This window comes from Mya arenaria, chromosome 11 (genome assembly GCF_026914265.1).
Source record: "Mya arenaria isolate MELC-2E11 chromosome 11, ASM2691426v1".
Taxonomy (NCBI): Eukaryota; Metazoa; Mollusca; class Bivalvia; order Myida; family Myidae; genus Mya; species Mya arenaria.
In genome coordinates, this window is record NC_069132.1 from 63,602,133 (window position 1) to 63,624,906 (window position 22,774).

Consider the following 22,774-nt stretch of genomic DNA (forward strand, 5'->3'; position numbering starts at 1 on the left):
TGAAGTTTTATTAAATCCCATCTAATAGTTTTCAGGTTATGCTCTGGACAAGAAAAAGTAACAAAGGGTAGTAACTCTATAATAAGCTGAAATAGAGTTATGGTTCTTGTGCACTTCAATTCCTCTCATTGTGCTTTACCATTGTATGAAGTTTTAATAAATTCCATCTAGTAGTTTGCAAGTTAATGTCTGGAAAAAAAATTGACAGCAAAAAAAACAAATAACTCAGTAATTAGTTTAGGTAGAGTTATGGTTCTTGAATACTGCACTTCCTCTCACTGTGCTTTACCATTGTATGAATTTCCAATGAATTCCATCCAGTACTTTTCAAGTTATAGTCCGGACAAAAAAGTAACAAGGGGCAATAACTCAGTAATAAGAAAGAATAGAGTTATGGTTATTGTACACTGCACTTCCTCTCATTATGTTCTACCATTGTATGAAGTTTGATTACCATTGGATAAAAACTCTTGATTTTATTACATAAAATGAAAACTTTAACACAAAATTGTTAACGCCGGCCCGGTTTTCGCCATTCTATAACACATAATTTTTTTATGAAAAATCCAGCTAATCAGTATTCTCATGTTACATTACAGTATTCAATGCATTCACACTACAAAGCCACTTACATTATTTTCCTACATTCATAGATATGCAGACAGGAAAATATCTCACACACAACAAAGGCTTTCAAAACCATATATTAACTTTTACATCCTTAAACTATTGAATACAAAATTTACATTTCACAAAAACTGCACATAAAATATAACAACCTGCAATGTGTCTGAGTGATGATGAAAACAACAGGGACAAGATCTGTAGTCAATGGCAATGAGTACCTGAGTACTACATCAACTGTCTTGAGTACCCGGGTACTATTTTTACTACTCGAAAATTCCAAAAATAAGAAGTATGAGATTCACCAAATGCACAATAAATAGATGACATACAGACAATCTAACAGTACTGGTCCAGTGGCATCAAGACAGTGGACAGTTCCTGTAATCCCACACACAAACATACAAACCCCATAAACATACCACACACAAACATACAAACCCCAGAAACAGACCATACACAATCTTACAAACACTACAAATGAATCACACACAAATGCTACATACAGACCATGCACAAACAAACATCACAAAGATACCATACCCAAACATACAAACACCACAAACAGTCCACACACACATAAACATACATTCACACAGGCAAATAATGAAAAAAATAACATTTTACAATTTGATTTCGGAAAAACAAATTCTTATTTTTCACAAGGTTAATCTCAAATTTTCAATATAGCATTTTAAACTGATTATCAAGGGCCAATAACTATAATACGTAGTGAATTGGGTCAACGAAAATGCTATCATCCATGAATTAAAGAAAAATATTCATTAATGCAAAATGTGCACCAAGAATCATCGTTCTATGTCTAAAACTGTGAGAGTAGCCAAAATAGACAAGGGTAAAAAAGAATTCAAGGGCACACAACTCTATGACAAAATGGTGGCACACCACAAAATATATGCCAGGCAATACTTCACTACTTGAATACTTATGGGAAAACTTCTTTCAATTACCGTTGTCACAGGCTCAGAAAAGAAAGCAGCCAGTCTGGGGACCAAACCGGGGGCCCCCTACTTACAGGTCTGGATTATCCCCTTACATTCTCTCTGACCAGTGTGCAAGTCGGTATGTTTACATTCTCTCTGCAAACTGGAAGTTTGCCCTTAAATTTCATGACACCAGTACTAGTGCTAATAGTGAACAATTTAACACTGAGAGCATGTTATGATATTGCCAAACATGCAGTGCTGTCATAGTACCAGGTCAGAAAAGGGAACAGTCAGTCCAGGTCTAGAACCTTTAACCCCTTCTTACAAGTCAAGTGATCAAACCACTTAGTCAACTTGCCCCAATAAATCACATACTCCCTGACCTATGCGAGAAAGTACCAGCACACCTGGAAATATCTACATACATTATCCTACTTATGGAACTATTTTACCTGAGTAGTTATATCCTGCAGATGTGCTTTGTCAAGTTCTTTGTATTCTTCCTCCATTTCCTGTATCTTCCTGATTCTAGCCTGGATTTGCTGCTGCGTCTGACCATAGCTGTCTTCTATGTCCTCCTGTTGAAATGCGAGACTTTCCTCCGTCTCACGATACGACATCCTGCGGGAAAATTCCTCCTGATCAAGTTCAGCAAGCTGTTCTTTAGTTGACATCTTTCTGCCCTCTGCAGAATAAATAACATGGAAACAAACTAAATACATGTATTATAATTAATTAACGAGATCAGAAATTGTATTAGATTTAAAGGTTATATTGTAATTAATCACGTGTTATCCATTCTTTTTACATTATTATTGCAGTAAATAGGATCAAGCAATAATAATTGGCAGCATATTATATGTATGTGTATACAGAGATGTATGTGTATACAGAGGAGTGTCAAAAACATTTTTCTTGAGTTTAAAGCTGCACTCTCACAAATTGACAGTTTTGACATGTTTTAAGTTGTTAATTAAGCATCAATGCCTTCAATTCAATCATAAAAGATAACTCAAAACAGAACAGATCTCAGTTGTTTAAAAAACTGTTTTCCTGATTTTTACGCAAAAGTTTGCTCATTCCAAGACAAAAAATAAAAAAAAGTTGTCAAAACACAGTTCAGCTGTGAGAGTGCAGCTTTAAATAATAGGAAAAGTTGGTTACTTTTACCTAGGACATGAACTTATTTCTGCAATATTGGATTTGATGGCTTGCATATAGGCATTCATATTGCTAGTATTAATTTGACTAATATAAAAAATACACTTTAAATTATAGAAGACATTACCTCTGAATACTGTCACATCTTTGGCCAAAATCAGCCCATCTTCTTCATCTACCCCCGGGTTAGGCCCCACCCCCATTTCCTTGTGTCCACTGCTTAGCCCATCATCTGACCCCACACAGGTCGTCGTTGTGCACAAGGGATCTGTTTGTATTGATATCGACCCCTGGGACCCCTGTTGTTGTTGTTGTTGTTCTAGTTTTTGCTGTTCACGAAGTTTCTGACGCTCCCCATCTAAATGTTTCTGAACTGAAAGACAGAGCCAAACATTCAGAAACAGATTGCATTTGGACTGTACAAAAACAGAAATAGGTTCTATTACTATTATTGTTACGACACTATTAAATAGCATATGGGAAATTTGAGTCTTCTGTGATCGACAATATACTGACAACGTCTACTTTATTACATGTTTTACAGGTCATGGGATTTTTAAGATGATTTAAGTTTCTCTTAAATCTGAAAATTACTACAGGGGTATTTCTGCTTGTTTCGGTTTCCTTGTAATGAAATTCAAAACATCTCATCTTCAAAATTGAGGCCACAACAAGTTAATCATTTGTTTTACTTTTTTTCCAGAAAAATAAGGAGTGAGCAAGCAAAAACATTTTTTTTAATTTTCAGCAAATCAGTGGCGAAAGCACAAAGCAAAAAAATAATAAAAAAATATATATTTCTAACCAAACATATATAAAAAAGGTTCTCAATTATAAATGAAAGGTTTTGATTGTATTACATAAATATCGCTCTCAATATGGCAATCAGATCCAGTGCTTCACAATCAAGTTTCATTGCCACTGCAACTTAATTACACATATATTGTAAAGACGGCATTCGAGGTGAGTAACTGAGTAACACGCATATATTTAAATACCAAAAAGAACAGTTATTGTATTTATGCCCATCTTAAGTCCAGCCTACTATCACAATAAGCAAAATTAGATAGTTTACGGTTGCCGGATCAGATTTTGTCCGGACACAAGGAAATATATTCTCTAAAAGTTTGCTGATTAGGAATGTATATCATGAAAAAACCTCGAAGTAGACTTCACAGGATTAAATTCTAGGTAAAGAAACTATGAAAATAGGGGAGATTCAGACGTAAACATGCAGCCAATGAACATTGGGAAATTAATAAATAAAGCGTTTACCGAATTTTATGTGTGGCACATCCATCAAACAATTGATCAACTGGTAGTGGTCTAAATGACATGTATAATGCAAGTACATTTTTAACTTACAAGCCTCCCTCTCCTTTGCAAGACTTTCCCGTGCGAGCTGCAACTCTTCCTTTGCTTTTTCACGTGCACGCTCATTTTCCTCCACAAGTCGTAAAAGCTGATGTTTCTGGTCCTCGATATCCGCACGATGCTGCTCATGCGCTGCGTACATTTCCTCTTCCCGAAGTTGACGAGCCTCTTCTGCACGCTCGTGCTCACTTTTAAGTTGTTCAAGTTCCGTCCTGAAATTGAAATTAATATTTACTTAAAACAAATGACATTTTTACAATAATTAATATATATTCCGATAGTTATAAAAAAAAAGAGATTATTATTTGATTTTCAGTGATTAAAATAGATTTATCCATGAAAAAAGAACAACTTATGCTAATGTCTTGCTTATATTCACGTGAAGTCTTGCTTATATTCATGTGAAGTCTTGCTTATATTCATGTGAAGTCTTGCTTATATTCATGTGAAGTCTTGCTTATATTCATGTGAAGTCTTGCTTATATTCATGCGACTGTGAGTCAAAATTACTTATTTTTATGCTATAATATTTATGCAATACTAGTGTCTTGCTTATATTCATGCGACTGTGAGTCAAAATTTCTTAGATTTATGCTATGATATTAATTGCTTATATTTATGGTTTAATGTTTAAGCCACAGTCTGACATTTATTCATGTGACAGTCTTGCTTTTATTTATGTGACAGTCTTGTTTTCATTCATGTGACAGTCTTGTTTTCATTCATGTGACAGTCTTGCATATATTCATGTGACAGTCTTGTTTTTATTCATGTGACAGTCTTGTTTTTATTCATGTGACAGTCTTGCTTATATTCATGTGACAGTCTTACTTATAGTCATGTGACAGTCTTGCTTTCATTCATGTGCCAGTCTTGCTTTTATTTATGTGACAGTCTTGTTTTCATTCATGTGCCAGTCTTGCTTTTATTTATGTGACAGCCTTGCTTATATTCATGTGACAGCCTTGCTTATATTCATGTGCCAGTTTTGCTTTTATTTATGTGACAGTCTTGTTTTCATTCATGTGCCAGTCTTGCTTTTATTTATGTGACAGTCTTGCTTTCATTCATGTGCCAGTCTTGCTTTTATTTATGTGACAGTCTTGTTTTATTTATGTGACAGTCTTGCTTTTATTTATGTGACAGCCTTGCTTATATTCATGTGACAGCCTTGCTTATATTCATGTGCCAGTTTTGCTTTTATTTATGTGACAGTCTTGTTTTCATTCATGTGCCAGTTTTGCTTTTATTCATGTGACAGCCTTGCTTTCATTCATGTGCCAGTCTTGCTTTTATTTATGTGACAGTCTTGTTTTTATTCATGTGACAGTCTTGCTTATATTCATGTGACAGTCTTACTTATAGTCATGTGACAGCCTTGCTTATATTCATGTGACAGTCTTGCTTTCATTCATGTGCCAGTCTTGCTTTTATTTATGTGACAGTCTTGTTTTCATTCATGTGCCAGTCTTGCTTTTATTTATGTGACAGCCTTGCTTATATTCATGTGACAGTCTTGCATATATTCATGTGACAGCCTTGCTTATATTCATGTGACAGTCTTGCATATATTCATGTGACAGTCTTGTTTGTATTCATGTGACAGTCTTGCTTATATTGATGTGACAGCCTTGCTTATATTTATGCTATAGACTTGCTTTAATTTAAGCGACTGTGAGGGAGCGTTGCCTATATTTATGTGAAAGTTTTGCTTTTTATTTATGAGACAGTCTTGCTTGTCTTCATGTGACCATCTATCTTTGATTTATGCGACATGCTTATGTTTATGCTAGCTTGGCTTCATTTGAACGCCAATAATTTCTTTTTCATTATGAAATACATAATTTGTCTATGCTCCTGGAACAAGCCAATACACTAACACAAGAATTGAATTCGTCCAATGTATCCTCCAATTTGGAATTCAGCTTAGAAAACATCCACAAAAATATATTTTTACTGATAAATAGGTCCTTCCACAGCAAGTGATCGTTAAGACACCAGAAAAATATGCCTGGATCTCTGGTTTAATCGATGTCCAAGATTGGTTTTTCCTGGCAATACTTTACTCTTTAAAGGTATGATAGCCTCTCTGTACTGAAAGCTTTTTCTATTATTTCCAACAAGATTGACAGTCCAATTACATAGAATCACAATACACGTTGCAAAAGACATCTTGTATAGAATATTTATCCAATAAAAAATATCAACAAATGACATTTTTATATTGACTTTTTAAATAACTGCAATGTATATAGATGCTAAACACTTTTCTCATTGTCAATTTTTCAGTAAAAGCTGTTGCAGCAATGTACAGCCGCAACAACAACAACAACAAAGCCGATGGTGACACTAAGTAAACAATTATTGACTTGCTTGATAAAATAAGCTAAATTCATGTCAAATCAAGTCACAATACTTCAGGAAATCACTTTTTAGTCCACATGCAAGTATTTCACATCAATAGGATTTCTAATCTTATCAAAATCTGTTTCATTAAGGTTTTATTTCGACACCAATCACAAAACTTTTCACAGGCGTTTGATAAATTTGAAATAACAGATACCTTTCAATCTTTTACAATGTTATAACAGTCGTTCTGTCAAAGAGCCAATTATAGAATCCTGTTTGCATAAACAAGAAGAGCTAATTGTATACATTCTCTTTTCTCATTTCAAATAAAAATCTAACTGAATTAAAAAAAGACAAAAGATGAACAATAATGTTTTAAATCAAAATCAATAAAGAAATATCCCATGTACCATAGACTGATATACAAGCAGGGTTGTAGCTTGACCAGAATTGACGTAAAGGGTTGGCTGGCTAGTGGGAGGGAAGGGGGGGGGGGGGCGTTCAGTGTCTTGCTCCAACATGAAATTTTTAAATGCGGGATGCTTTCTACAATATCTTGGTTAAAAATACACTAAAAAACCCTAAAAAATGCATTCCTTTTTCATAAATATCATTCAATTATGTGCTGGCCCTGGTGTATTGTAAGTGCCTAATGGAGCTACACCAGTGACAGTGTCCCAACATTATTGTCAGCTTTGTAGTTTTTGGCTTATCAGCTTGAGTGTAAATATTTACTTAGAACAATTACATCTTTTGTCAATTTCTAACCTTGTCTCACCCATATTTGAGATGTTAGCTTAATTCATTCTGTACTCAGTAATGGGCATAAAACTTTAATTTCTGTTTCAAAAGTTTACCCAGGTGTTTTAAACAAAATTGAGAAAGTTATCTAATGCTTAAGACATTTTCAAAAGAAATATGATCAATATAGTAAATAAACACATAATTTATTATTCAATTTGCATTTCTGCAATACCAACCCTCACGGTTATCAGCTCAGAACATTTGAGTAATTTTAAGATAATTTTAAAAGAGATATGATATCAATATATATTAAATAAAACTGATTCAATTAGCATTTCAGTTCTGCACTATCCACTCCAGTTTTAGTTCAGAACATTTGAGTATAGGAATCACACTTACTGAATTGATAATGCACCAGTCAATTGTAACCAGCCACCCCTCCCCCCCTGGTCTGGGGAATAGCAGGGTCTTTGATTTTTTGTCCAGCCAAGCCCAGGTAAAAAAACCACCCTGCAGGGATGAACTGCTGGGTATAATCCCCACCATATGCCCCCGCACCGCAGGTAAGGACCATTCCCAGCTATTTTGGCACAAAGACAAAACCACTGCAAAAACAGCCCATTTCCCCGTCTATCCCCTGTATACCCCCGGACCTGGGGGGCTGTGGTTACAATTGACATGTGCATAACAAAATGAAGTTGGTTAAAGTTTATTAGTGTAAATTTACCAAAATATGTTGTTATTTGCGATGAATGTCATGTACCATTATTATTTTGCTAAATGCTGCTTACAACCCTCCGTATAACCCTTAAACCTGCATAGTGGTCAAAATTATGTTTCATCTACTGGTCCAGCCTCTGTTTAAATCTACTAATTAAAATTATTAACAGCTTTCTGCCAATACAAAATAAATTATATAATACAGCATATTTGAGAAATACAGTGCCATCCCATTTGACAAAATATAATTTTGACCACTATTAAAGTAAATGATAGTTATTCATTTTGCACTAGAACAGTTCTGAAGAAATCATGATTATATTGAGGACAATGGTAATAGGCTTTTAATGCTATAACTATCACTGAATGTGACACATACTCTTGCCTATCCACTTTTTGAAAGAGTATGTGTATTTTAAAAGAGCAAATCGCATCAAATGTTGTAAATATATTACATTATCTTCTTTGAGTTATTCCATTAAGGATCAAGCCATCTATTCTATTATTATCTGTCACCGAAAAAAAGCAAAACGAACACTCACAAAGGGACGAGGGACATATATATATATATATATATATATATATATATATATATATACATTTATATATCATCCTTAAATACAGGAGCATATACAATTACAACTAAAAAGCACTAAAACTTGAAAGTTAATACCTTAAATATTCAGAGTGTGGTGTAAAATATCGTTATAAATCCTGCTTTTTTGCCCCAAAATGTCCAAATATGAATAAAATCTGTTATCTACATGTAAACACTAGACAATATTGGCCTTAGCTCAAACATCCTATCTTTAAACACCTTAAATATCCACTTTAATACCAATAAATGGGCTGGTGGATATATGATTCCTGACCCTACAGGCTACATGGAAGATTCAAAACAAATCCATCTACAAAATTATGAACAAATACAAATGACATAGTTCCCCCATTATGTATGATAACTGAACAAGGCACTATCAGGAATAATCTCTGAGCTGTGAACACTGCTTATAGTAGAAGTCTGTTAGACTGCCGATTTTGCACTTAACTTGGCAGAAATATTGTCTGCCATCAATAGAACAATATGAATTGATAATACTGCAAGACTATAAGAACCCGGTGCCAACTGCCTAATTTATCAATGAAACATGCACTTAGATTTTTTTACACTATTATAAGTTATTGGAAATTGGAATGAATGAATAAAACATTTACTCAAAAACTGGGATTTTTTTTTAAAACGAATAAACAATACAGTCACCAAACAATTTAATCAGGAATATAACCAGGCGTACTATGTTTTAAAAGTTCCTGAACAAGAACAACTATGATGACAACAACAACAAAAAAACCCACAAGAAACACCATAACAACAACAATGACCACAATGATGATGGCGGCAACAACAACAAAGATGATGACAACCACAATAACCAGAACAACAACAACAACAACATAAAATTAATGCTAGTACAACAACACCTTAACTTTTTAAATGAGCACTTATGATGTAATGACACTTCAGAGAAAAAACATCAACTTTCCACACATTTTCCACAAACAGTGTAGACAATTCAATGATAGTTCAGGAGTTACTGTACCTTGCTTGTCCAATCCTCTCTTGTTCACTCTGGTAACGTCGTTCAAGGTCTCGGCTGAAGTCATAAAGTAAAATAACTTAACATAAAACCTGGACACAAACATCTCATTCAAATTCATGTTAGCTCACCAATTTCCTTATACATTGTACTTGTACTCTTAAGCTCGATTATTAAGATAGCTATACGCTGATATGGTCAGTTTCCTGGACAGAAACCAGTACTGATGTCCCTTTTGACAGCTGCCATATAAACGTACCGCTGGTGGGACTCATACCCATGATGTCTTTGGTGAGAAGCAGACAAATGTTTAACCACCAGACTACTCTTGTATTCTATCAGTTCATATGTGTATGTTAGTAACAAATTTCATGATGTGATGTCATAGAAAAACGGATATTTTTTAAACCTAAATTAAAAACATATGCTTTTTGACGGTACAATATTGCAATTTTTCAATGATAGAAAGATAAAGTTAAGTTTTTCAGCAAGAAAGAGAAAGACAGGGGAGAGAGTGAGTGAGAAAGAGAGGGACAGGGGAGAGGGTGAGCTGGGGAGAGAGAGAGAGAGAGAGACAGGGGAGAGAGTGAGCGGGGAAAGAGGGAGAGACAGAGAGTGAGAGAGAGAAATAGACAGAGGAGAGAGAGAGAGAGAGAGAGAGAGAGAGAGAGAGAGAGAGAGAGAGAAAAATAGTCAGGGGAGAGGCACAGAGAGAGAAACAGAAAGAAAAGGAGAGAGAAAGAGTGTTAAAAATTATTAGAAATAATTAGGATTGGGGTTATAACATGTACTAGCGGATGAAGGGGTGAACCAAATGATTTCCAATTTTATTTTAAATGTCATTATTTGAGAAAAATAGTTATAAAAAAAACTCAAAATGCACCATTTCAAACAAGAAATTATTAAAATCTTCTTGGGGATTTTCAATAAAAATTAAGCTATTTTTGGTGTATTTTTTTCAATCAAAATGATGTTGAATAATTATTACACTGTACAATATGTTGATCTATTAAGCCAGAACTACTTTTTAAAGTTGCACTATCAGCATGCATTAAGCTTTACTCTTAATTAAATAAACAATATTTATGCACATCTATGTATGAAATGCAAACTACATAATAACGTTGACTTAAGAAATATATGGTAAGGGAGACAAATATATCAAATAAATTTAAATATTGAAACATTACTGAAAGAGTTAGTGTTAATTACATTAATCAAGCAAGTTTTGTCTAATAGAATAAGAGCATGTATTGGTATGTCTGTTACTCATGGAATCCGATGTTTTGTCGAACAGAGATAGCACACATGGTATGTCCGTTTATTTTTTACTCATGCATCTTTTGACTGACAGAGTAAGCGATGCAATGCAGGAGTCAATTTTCAGAAACTATAATAATATATAATAATAAACAGATAAATATAATTATAAAATGATTCGATGCAATTAATATTATAAGGTTCAGTTAGTAGGTGACCCGATATGGGATATACGGGGCAAAGGAAACCATATAGGGTTCCCTGCTCTGACCATATACCATATATCCGGTCGCATACTAACCCCTTGACATATATATCACGTTGACAACTTGTTTACTTGTTTAAATGTTTCATTTATTCATCACAATATTCATTGGAATGTGAAAATAGGCGCCATTTTGGTTCAATATAAATTTGGTAACCCAATATGGAAAAATATGGGGTCACCGCATAACCAGTCCTGGACCAATAGCATTGCAGCATTCATGTTAGAAGCGTGATATAGTACTTTATTGTTATATCCTGTCAAAAACTTTTTCTATTCTAAACATAATTTAGATAATCCTTAACTGCATTGAGCTCCTGTACAATATTTACAGTAAATAGAAAAACTGTTCCATCATAATATACCTTCTCAAAAATGCACATGTAAATGATATAACCAATAATAAATATTATGGCAAATATTCAGTAAAAAAGAATAGTTCTACAGAATATTAAACAAGTTACACTCCACTAAATATTATAAGAGATGCATACAAAACCAAACAACACTTTATATCCAATACAGCCCCAGCTTAGAAACCTTTCACCAAATATTAATAAAAGCAAAATTATCTACAGAGTACAAAGAAAGCCTCCCATGTTAGAAAAAGTGGGTGGGGTAAATACTTACCACAAATCTTGGGCAGCATAACTGAGGTTAAACAACAAGAGTACAGGGTCATTCACTTCCAAGATAGCATTCATGTACTCAAAATGAACAATAGAATAGCTCATGGATAAAGACCATGCATCATTAATAATTTACTAAGAAGCCTAAATTTCAAATTTCTTCTTTTGATAGCATAACATGGTCATTTCAGCTCAAACTCAAATATGGTTTCCTGAGCCCTGTATATCCCATATCGGGTCAACTACTAACCATTTGCAGAGTTTTCATATTAAATGCTTAAATTTTACAATATCTAAGGCGGAAATTTAACAGGTATGAAATTAATAGTAATGGCTGTTTCTACTTCATTGATATTTCTTTTAGAAAAATCCCATAATTTTATTTTTTTAAATTAACAAATACTTCAACAATAAATTCACTACTACACAAATAATTGATATGATTTAATGTTTGGAAAGAGTTTTGGAATATGATACAAAATAATGGTAAGATTTACATATCATGGGAAAAACTTGGATACACAGAAACATAGGTTTGAGAGCATTCCTGTGGTCTATAAAGACATCATGCAATAGTCTGGTTGTATGAATATAAAAGGAACAAAAATGTTATTTTCAGGCCAAATATGAATAATATTGGGATCTGATTACCCAACTGAAACTATTATAAGTCACCACCTTAACATTTTTTTTATTTTATTTTTTTTGTGGTGGGGGGAAGGGGGTATAATATTTTAGTCATTTGGAAATGATTAAATATAATGTCATTATTCCCAAAACACTCATACAGAGTGAAAAATATTATAATATTAATATTATGCTCTAAACAGGCATCCATATTAATGACAAAAAAATTGTAATACAAAATATTGTTTTTTTGTTCCTTTCATATTCTAAGGAAATATACTGAAAACTATGAAGTCTTACATTACAACATCTGAATAGCGCCGCCGACTGAAAACCAATATTTCCTTTAACATGTGTGTAGCCTAAATGTGAAACACTGGCGGGAGTTAATCATTAGCTAACAGACAAAAAACACACTGTAAATTTTTACATGGATACTGAGTGACTGCATATTCTAATCTAGCAGAGTTCTTTTTAATTAACTGCATCATATATGAGTTTTAAAATGCAAGAAAATTCTTAAAGTTATCAGATCTTATTTTGCTTTCTGTTTTCTTATTTGAATGAATCCTGAGAATGTATTATAATCTTTTAAGGTAGAAATGAAATTATCTTGCATTCAAACAACTAATTTATACAGACCACTGTAAACTATTTAATTACACAATTTGTTTTAGTATGAATAATTACTTTGGGTAGGACCGTGCCAGTTGAGACTGCGGGCTTAGATAGTTTGAGTCATCTCCGCCAATGGAGCTGTAGCTGCTCGCCCGAGAGAGCCCGCTGTAGGAGGAGTATCCAACACCAAGCGTATTGAGGCTGCCTTGACTCTGAAATAGATACAAATCAACTTTACTTGTTTGTAAAACATTAGTGAAGTTGAGTTGCTTTCACTACAGTGAAAATAACACCAGCAAATATAACATGATATTTCACCTAAAGGCATATAAGAATGAGAGGTTTTCTCTTCTTTTAATGCCTCAATCCATACACACATTAGGACTCTGAGCGTTGTTACAAGAGGAAAAAGATATTTGCTGTTCTTACTGTTCTTTTACAATACAATAGAAGAAATAAAATTTCCATATATAGTTTTGCGCAGAATTGCATACTTGTCTGTTTTCCCTGAGTTTGGCAGCCTCAGCAGGATTGTTGAAACGGAAGACCTGATTTCCCCCAAGTATCACATAATCTCCTGGAAACAGGGTAAAATTCAGTGATCTTGCTCAAACTATATACCCGTCTTATAAACGAGTCTAAAAAAAACACCAGATCTCATGGGATCTAGGGTGTCATCTAGTAAGCGGATTGCCTAATAGTCGGGAAAATATGTTGGTTTTAATTCTAATATTGAAAATTAACATGATTTAATTCACATCACATAAAGTGAAGATTTGTGATTTTTATTACAATAGTTCAAAAGAATAAGCTAAAGTAAAGTAGTATGTAATCTTTTAAAAAATATTGAGGTGATTGCAACTTAACATTGAAGATAAATGCTAAGAAAATTACTTATTTTACAACAAATTGTTCTCTACTCAACAAGCTAGAAATTACTTTCCAACTTATGCGTGTTTCTTACCCTGAGAGAGTTTTGTTGGTTGTGTACATTCCTGACCATTGACAGAACACAGGGCCCCCTGGCCGGGCCTCAGTATTACCTCCCCTGTTGCATTCTCTATCACACAGTGCTCAGTCTCTATACCAGGGCCCTCCAAAACTGGAATTAAACAGTGGGGTTTAAACTCTTTTATACAATACAACAAAGAATTCCTATCCATCGTAATATGTCAGAACCTGCATATATAGTTATATTACATTCACAATCAAGTATTATTAGCAGAAAGTCAAAGAATTTTGGCTGTTCTATCATGTCAACAACACAGAACAATCAATATGGTTTTAAGCACTTAACACACTCAACACTTAATATCCATCCTTTAAATAAAGATTGCCTTATATAATAACCAAACCACCGACCTATGTCCCTCTCTGCGTCGGCATCCCCTCGACCTACCAACGTCTCTCCCTCCTGAAAAGATTTGCATACTGGCTAAACTGAATTAAATAACCGTTAAACCAAATCCTTTTCTTTGCAGTGTTTTTTTTATTAAGATTATGGAACGAGAACAAGAGCCCCCCTGAATTAACTCTGTTTTTATCAGACTAACAAGGGGCATAACCCAACAATTATTTAATTTAGAGTTATCAGCTCACCTAGGTGTGTGTGTGTTTTGTCTCTAGCAACATTTGTACCAAGTTAAATGTGAATATCTATAACAGTTCTTGAGTTATGGTTAAGATTAAAGTTTTAAATTTCGTAATGGACTGGATGAGTTTTCATTGTAATTATCTTCAGGTTCTGAAAACATGCATTGGAGTCATATACGTACGTCCTCCCGAATCGAAAAGGCAGCAGTAATAATAATCATGTTTGTTCAGACTTATACCAATTGACATTCTTACAACCAAAATTTAAGACCAGTTGAAGGTTGTCAAGTTATATATGCAATTATAATAATTGTAAAACTCAGCTACTCATAGCTATATTTGTATAAAAAACTCTGTATGAGGCAACGTTTTCAAAGAAAATCAATTCCACAGAGTTTATAGACATATTGCAAGTTGATTTCATCCCTACAAGAGCAGACACACAATAATCAAATCAAATTGTCTGAATCTCTCCATAATTTTGCCCGATATAGAAACAGCTAGGTACTTTACTTCTATCAAAATCTGCTGGTAGACAGACAATATTCTCATCTATCAAATCAGATTCATGAGATTTCTTGGTCCAGGCAATGATTTTCCCACGGTACTTGATGGTTAACCATGATAAAACATGGTTGACCGTCAAAAACTGTCAAAAACCGTGGGGACCATGGTCGACCATGGTCATTATTTCGCCGGGGTGGCAGATCATTTTTTGTGGCATATGTAATGATAAATTTCATAAAGATACATGTAACAACAATACCATGAACATGATTGTCCAAATTTCTTGGAAAATCTTATGCCTAAGATGTTTATTTTATTCAGCAAATTTTACAAAACAATAAACAGTTTATCATGATAATCCTAAACATAACATTCTTTGAAAGTCTCTTTGACTGGAAAATATTACACTATTTATACCATTTATAACAAAAATATAGTACCGAATTTTCGGATCCTCAGTTATAAGACTTTTAGGACTGTTCAAGAAATAGGTCCTAGAAGATTATTAATACAATTGATTTGTGACCCAAATATATTTCAGCTGATCGGTTGTAAAACAATGATTATACAATCCCTTGTGCTTTTTTTCTAAAAAACATGGGAGTCTAAATACCGGCTATTTCACATACTTTGAGATGAAAGATAACAATGCCAGTGCTGAGAACATCATCGTCCATGCCGACTAGGTATGGGAGTTGAGAGTCGATCATCACCCCCATCGAGCTCGACCGATTGCGTAGTCCTCTGATGCTCAAGTCAGACTCCTTCAGGAGGGAAGAGTTTTACAGTAAGCAACAGACAAGTTCATGTTTGTCAACGTGAAGATATAAGATTTTAGGGGATATACATTTTTGATGGAGAAAAAAAGGTTGGCATGTTCTTGATGCTCAGTATGTTTTAAAGAATATCTTTATCATCTTACCTGTATTTTTAAATACAATAACAACTACAGGGACAAGCCCACTGGTCGAAAAAAAATGTTTACAGGCACAAGGCCCAAATGATAATAAGCCTTTTAAACATTAATGAATTTATCTTGATTGAAGCATTTAAGGGACTAGACACCAGACGACACCATTGCAAGAAAAGAAGAAGAATGTCAACATCTTGAATTACTGAATTTGGTGATTTTGGGACCATCTGGTGTCTAGTCCCTTTAAGATCTAAGTCATTGTCTACTCAATGACCTCAAAACTTTAAAACATGAGCATAGCTAGCAAAACTAGAAATGTGTCCATAGGACACGGATGCCCCCACTTCGATTTTTTGTCACAGAAAATAAGCCATAATGATTATTCAGGATAATCTGCACATATAGGATAAGTTGAGTTGAGTTGGGTTTTACGGCATCGCAAGACTGTATAGGTTATATGGCGCCATTCAGGCAGGAAAAAAATTGTTGGATCCACATCTCATTTACATCGAGATAAAAATATGGGGTATGGATCCAACAACTTAATATCTGCTGGAAAATTAGATCGGATAAGATATTTTTTAAGTATTGTTGGGAAATAAAGGGCCCTAACTCCTAAATGATTAAAGCGATTTCCATGGCTATCGAACTTGATCAAGATATTATGGTCACAATCATGTATGTAAAGTTTGGTGAGGATTGGACACATACTTTTCAAGAATTAGATTGGAAACATATATTTTTGAAGTATTTTTGGCAAAAAAGGGCCGTAGCTCCTAAATGACTAAAGCGATTTCCATGACTATCGAACTTGATCAAGATATTATGGTCACAAACATGTGTTTAAAGTTTGGTGAGGATTGGACAAACAGTTTTCAAGAATTAGATCGGAAACAATCTTCGGGACGTATTTTTCAAGTCTTTTTTTGCAAATAAAGGGCCGTAACTCCTAAATGACAAAAGCGATTTCCATGGCTAAGGAACTTGATCAAGATATTATGGTCACAAACATGTGTTTAAAGTTTGGTGAGGATTGGACAAATGGTTTTCAAGAATTAGATCGGAAACAATCTTCGGGACGTACGTACGTACAGACAGACAGACGTACGTATGGACAAGGGCAACCCTATATGCCGCCACTTTGTGGGGGCATAAATATTAACAAATAATACAGGTACAGTGCTCAATATCTAAGAATTAATGTTTACTAGAATTCTTGGAATCAGACGTGCCACCAGTGAAGTTCACCATTCATTTTTCTAGTCAAGGTCACCGTGACCTTTGACATCCTTGCCCCATGATTAAAAGGAATCATGCACTCCATGCACTGACCATGACCAATGTGCATACCAAGTTTGAAGACTCTACAAAAAGTCATTCAGTTGATGTAAAGCCGACACTGACACAAACGGCAAAGCAGACGACATCTGACAAAGTAAAGGCTTCACAAAAACTACTGATTACCAAACGTACTTCAGATGTCATCTACTGTCCAGCTACATGTATTTATTTTCTACCATAATAAGTGGAATATAAAGCAAATGGATATTTTAGCTTCCAGTTGGTGCAAATTTACTGACCTTCATGATATCATGTGTAGAGGACCATTTACCCATCCAGGATTGGATTAGCTGCGCCGCCTACAGTAACCAGAAGCGATATATGATATACACACTAAATGGGGTTATTAAATTACAAACTGGTAAAAAAACTAAGCACCGATAAATAAATATTAGTTCTTGCAATTTAGATAAATGGTATATGGATTTACTCTAAGATTCAATTAAATTTCCATGATTCAATTAAGTTTCCATAATTCAATAAAGTTTCCATGATTTAATCATGTTTCCATGAATCAATTAAGTTTCTATGATTCAATTTAGTTCCCATGGCTCAATGAAGTTTCCATAATTCAATAAAGTTTCCATGATTCAATCATGTTTCCATGAATCAATTAAGTTTCTATGATTCAATTTAGTTCCCATGGCTCAATGAAGTAACCATGATTCAATTAAGTTTCCATAATTCAATAAAGTTTCCATGATTCAATCATGTTTCCATGAATCAATTAAGTTTCTATGATTCAATTTAGTTCCCATGGCTCAATGAAGTTACCATGATTCAATTAAGTTTCCATAATTCAATAAAGTTTCCATGATTCAATAAAGTTTCCATGATTCAATCATGTTTCCATGAATCAATTAAGTTTCTATGATTCAATTTAGTTCCCACGGCTCAATGAAGTTACCATGATTCAATTAAGTTCCCATAATTCAATTAAGTTTTCAAAGAGCATTTAAGCATTATTAAAGTTTAGTATACCACTGCATATACCATTCTTATATTGTCAATGATAAGATGCAATCAATATCAGCATTGGTATCAATCTGTAAAGTTCTACCTTTTAACACTATATCACTGACCTAGGCGGTTTCATAAAAAAAACCTAGGAGCTATTTTGTGCTTAGAAGAGATTTGAAACACTTTAACTGCACTTCTGAAAATCTCTCCTGTATAACACAATCAAACATGGAATCCTTGATCAAATGATCCTGGGATATTTCAGAATCGCAATTTGACAAAAACATTCCCAATTCAAAATTGCAGAACATTTTTTTTTAATTCTAGCTTTTAGTATAGCACTAAGTCTTGTACAAATAAAGCCTAAGATAAGATCATATATGAATAACTTGTTGTGCTTTCTTAGGTATATACAATATAATAATTACTAATCTGACAAATGTATTACCATCTGACTAGATTACATCAAAGTAATTCAATTGTAAAAGACGCCACTCACCATTTCCTCATTTTCATGGAGCTTCTCCGCTATATCAGCATTGTCTGCTTCTGGAAGACTGACTATTGTCCCGGCCTGCAACAGATACAATAACAAACTGATCAATTTGAAATTTCAGTCAGTATTTTTATACAACAAGTTGCAACAATATAATTGGTCAAATGTTTTGGTTTTGACTGTTGCTGCTGTTGTTGAAGCTACATGTAAGTGAGTATCACAGTTTATGAATTACAATGCTGATCAACCAATATTGACGACTTAAGAAAGCTTGGGTATTTCATTGCCTTCAAGAATTGAATCAAATCTTGTCAATGACACTTTCTGGTAATGTATTGATGAAATTTTGCTGAATTATGTGAAACAGCAATATTTTTATCGCAATTTTTACATAACTAAAATTGAAAGATAGAAATATTGTTTTCGCACAAAGGATGAAACTAAATGACCTTTAAAGCAGGAAAAATGGCACATTTCAATCATATTTTGTTTGAATAATTGACAATAAGTATTGAGTGCAAACAGAATTATAATTCTCATTTAGAATCAAGTGCACATAAATAGATCAGTGATAAACAGTGCATACTAATTGCATCTACAAACTTTAACAAGAAAACCTCTACAATTGTGCATATTCACAGCATTCTTCTAAAATAAAAGGTTAACTGGAAAAAAGATACATTTTTTCTTCAATTGTACAATAACTTTTGTAAACAGTAGCATCTCATCTGATATAACACTTGTCTACTCATCACAGTCAGACAAGAGGCATAACCTCCAACAACAATCATTTAAGTCAGAGTTATGGGCCTTGATACAAAAATGTGAACAGTCATCGAAATTAGACTTTTGGATGAACAAGCCCGAATTCTTATACTATTGCATGGAATCATATTTTTAAACAAGCCCTGCTATATAACATTCAGAATTTGAGTAAGCCCGGAAGACATTTTACCAGTGCAGGGCTGGCGGGCTTGTGCTAAACCACTGTGTGAACAATTTGTTCCATTTCTAAGTTTTTTGTAAATTATTAGAACTTTTTTATTGTTGACACTTATTTAAGTCAGAGCTAGGGAATTTCTTACATGTGTGTGTGAGCACTGATAGAAATGTTTCAAGTGAAAATTTAATGGTTTAAGTTAATAATATTGAATAAACTAATAAAATGTTGTTGTAAAAAATGACAACAATGGTGACATGACCAATACATTTGATTTTTAAAATTAAGAGGAGTGCAGAGTGAAAGCCAGCAGTAGTCTGTTGTTGATTTTAGTCAAACAAAGGGCATAACTGTCAAACAAAGGGCATAACTCAACACTTTATAAATCCAGAGTTATGGGTCTGGCCACAGATGTGCATATTGCCACTGGTAAGCTGTGAACCAAGTCTTATATGAACATCTTGAGCAGTTTACGAGTAAAGGCCAAGGTTAAAGTTTTAGCACACCCTAGTGACAATACAAAGGCTAGTCAATAACTCAATTTTGTTGTCATCGAAATTAGACAAGCTAAAAATAATATAAATAATACATTATAACAAACACACAAAAAACAGTTACTGGGTGAGGGCTACATGATATTATGTTCTACATTGCTACAAAGTGGTTGTTTCCAAATATCTGATAATACACCCAGGTTACGCAGGAATACCTTTTCTGTGTTTTGGTCCTCTGATAAACTTGGGACATACAAAAATATGTCCCCTATTTCATCATGCTGAAAGTTGCTTGGCTGAAAGGTTTAATATTATTTTGTGCATGAAATATTTCCTAAGACTATGCACAAAAATTTCATAATTATATGTTTTAGTCCCCTCAGTTTCTTAAAATGCTGCCTTCTTTTTTTAAGAAAGGAAAATCATACTGACCCTTTTAGATTATTTTAATAATGATTATTCACTGTTAAAATTCTGTCATTAATTAAGGTTTATCAACAAATACACTCAAGTATCTCTTATAAATATTTACACAATCAGAGGATAAAACTGAGCTGCTCTCACTTACAAAAGAATAACGAACAAAATCATAAATGGTGATGCTTGTTTCAAGGTGTGAAAGCTTAACAGATTCATTGCATGGTCTTTCATGCATCTTACAAGCTTGCAATAAGCAAGCAACAAATGCAAAAAGCTCCAAAGTGAAAGCTTAATAGATTCATGCATCTTTTAAGCTTGCAATTAGCAAGCAACGAATGAAAAATGTGTGACAATGCATGCAGTCTGTCATTGTTTTGTTGCTGTATTGTATTTTCTGGCAACCTATGTACCAAGTTTCAATTAAATATCCTACAAAGTTAAAGTTTTGTGCACGTTCACAACGATCAACTATACGGACACCAACATTAACATGATCTTTTTTTTTTCCAAAAAATATGTGACCATTGAAACAAACTAACCTTCTGAGCTGATGCCAACATTCCATGGAGTCTTCCAATTTCCTTCCTGAGTTCTCGAATCAGCGCTACATTGCTGTCCTGGGACAGAAAATTATTAAAAAGAATTGAAATATTGATTGATTTGTACAGTCACTGTCAGTATAAGTACAACTACATGGATATTTTAGACTGTTTCTGAGTTATAGCCAACAGTAATGTTGTTCTACAATACCTATGCCGTAAATGCTGAGACATTCATTAATGAGAAAAGAGCTATGAAAAAGTTATAATCATTTCAGAGCCAAATTTGTTGTTAAAAGAACGTATTATATTGTCTTATATCAAGTCGAGTCAATATTTGTTTATTGTTGGATATCATGTAACATTTAAAACAGAAGCTAAGTAAAGTGTTTCTTTTATCCTCTACATTTCCTAAGCTCTTTACCAACAAAATTTTTAAAACAAATATCAACAGGATTCATCTTAAATAAAAAAGCATGTGTAACCAGACTTTAAAATGTTATCTCACGAATAGTTTATATATATATAGATAGATATATAAAAAACATTATCATCATTATTACCTCGTTTATGTGTGGTTTGTTGATGATGTTTTTGGCACGCTGGGCGTATCGAAGTGTGCTAATACTTTCACTGTAATACTGGCTGGCAGGAGTAATGGCTAAAAAGTAGGAAAGGGAGGTAATTTCTGGCTATACAAGTTATAGCTTATATGGGTTGCCTCCCTTTTGATATTTAGAAACTGGCTATAAAATCATAATTTTTACCAACATCAAAATAATTGTATATGTGTTCTTTTAAACAATCTTGATCTGGAACAATATATAAAATTTAAGAATAAGTGTTTTTTAAGAGAATGTTAAACAAGTTTCAGACTAAATAAGTTAATGTGTCAACTTTATTACCAGGAATATCATCTTACCCTAAATATCCTTTAATATACCAGTAATGAAAAACAGACAGCTCACTTACTGGCAATCATGATGGTTTTAGCGTTTCCCCCGAGGCTGTCTTTAAGCAACCAAGTAAGGACAGAGTCTCTATATGGAATGTAAGGCATGCGTTGTTTATTTGGTCCTGCGGGGGTGGAGCTAGCCTGGGACTCCCCTCCCCCACTGCCAGAAAAACTCTGGAGTGAGCCCATGTCATCTGTTTCCCAAGACAGGAGTGATCGCTCAGCTGGAATAGAGAGTACTGGTAGTAGAAATAAAATAATCTAGCTTTGTGTAAGTTTGATAAAGTTTGGCACAGTACAAAATTAACTTTCAATGACATTGTTTCAGGCATAGATTTTAGAATGTATGCACAATTATATGACTTTTGATCTTAAAATGTGGCCTTGACCCTAAGGTTAGCAAATGAGGTCTTTGGTCTGTATAATTGTGGGAAAAATCACTTGAAATTCTCCAGAACAGGACAGTTTGTTCTACTTAATGGCAAAATTATTCCAAATTCAAAATAATGTTACAGTTTGGGTGTACTGACTTGCTGATCTGAACTTTTATGAAAGCTGATTGAACAATTCTAAAAGCAACTTAACACTGAGTGACCATTAGTCATTCACAGATGGGACAAAACAATGATAATACCGATGTCTGTCAAAGGTCATCAAATATGCTGGATACCATTTGGCCATGTTGTCAACAAACATACAG

General features: G+C 33.8%; 1 protein-coding gene and 1 long non-coding RNA gene across 2 annotated transcripts in view; both read right to left on the minus strand.

Annotated features, from left to right (window-relative positions):
* Positions 1-963: 963 nt before the first annotated feature.
* LOC128208682 (kinesin-like protein KIF16B) overlaps positions 964-22,774 on the minus strand; it is a 61,297-nt gene continuing 39,486 nt past the window's right edge. Inside the window, exons 11-25 of the mRNA XM_052912230.1 lie at positions 22,092-22,298; positions 21,683-21,780; positions 21,120-21,197; positions 18,730-18,804; positions 17,510-17,569; positions 15,646-15,780; positions 14,279-14,330; positions 13,881-14,018; positions 13,411-13,493; positions 12,989-13,128; positions 9,521-9,574; positions 4,098-4,318; positions 2,860-3,105; positions 2,024-2,256; positions 964-1,005 (exon numbers count right to left, since the gene is read on the minus strand). Coding sequence (XP_052768190.1) covers positions 964-1,005; positions 2,024-2,256; positions 2,860-3,105; positions 4,098-4,318; positions 9,521-9,574; positions 12,989-13,128; positions 13,411-13,493; positions 13,881-14,018; positions 14,279-14,330; positions 15,646-15,780; positions 17,510-17,569; positions 18,730-18,804; positions 21,120-21,197; positions 21,683-21,780; positions 22,092-22,298 — 1,862 coding nt within the window. The remainder of the gene's footprint in view (positions 1,006-2,023; positions 2,257-2,859; positions 3,106-4,097; positions 4,319-9,520; positions 9,575-12,988; positions 13,129-13,410; positions 13,494-13,880; positions 14,019-14,278; positions 14,331-15,645; positions 15,781-17,509; positions 17,570-18,729; positions 18,805-21,119; positions 21,198-21,682; positions 21,781-22,091; positions 22,299-22,774) is intronic.
* LOC128209352 (uncharacterized) lies at positions 13,100-13,970 on the minus strand. The gene is made up of 3 exons (XR_008256978.1): positions 13,881-13,970; positions 13,411-13,493; positions 13,100-13,128 (listed from the first exon to the last, which is right to left on the minus strand). It is a non-coding gene; the product is annotated as an uncharacterized LOC128209352 (long non-coding RNA).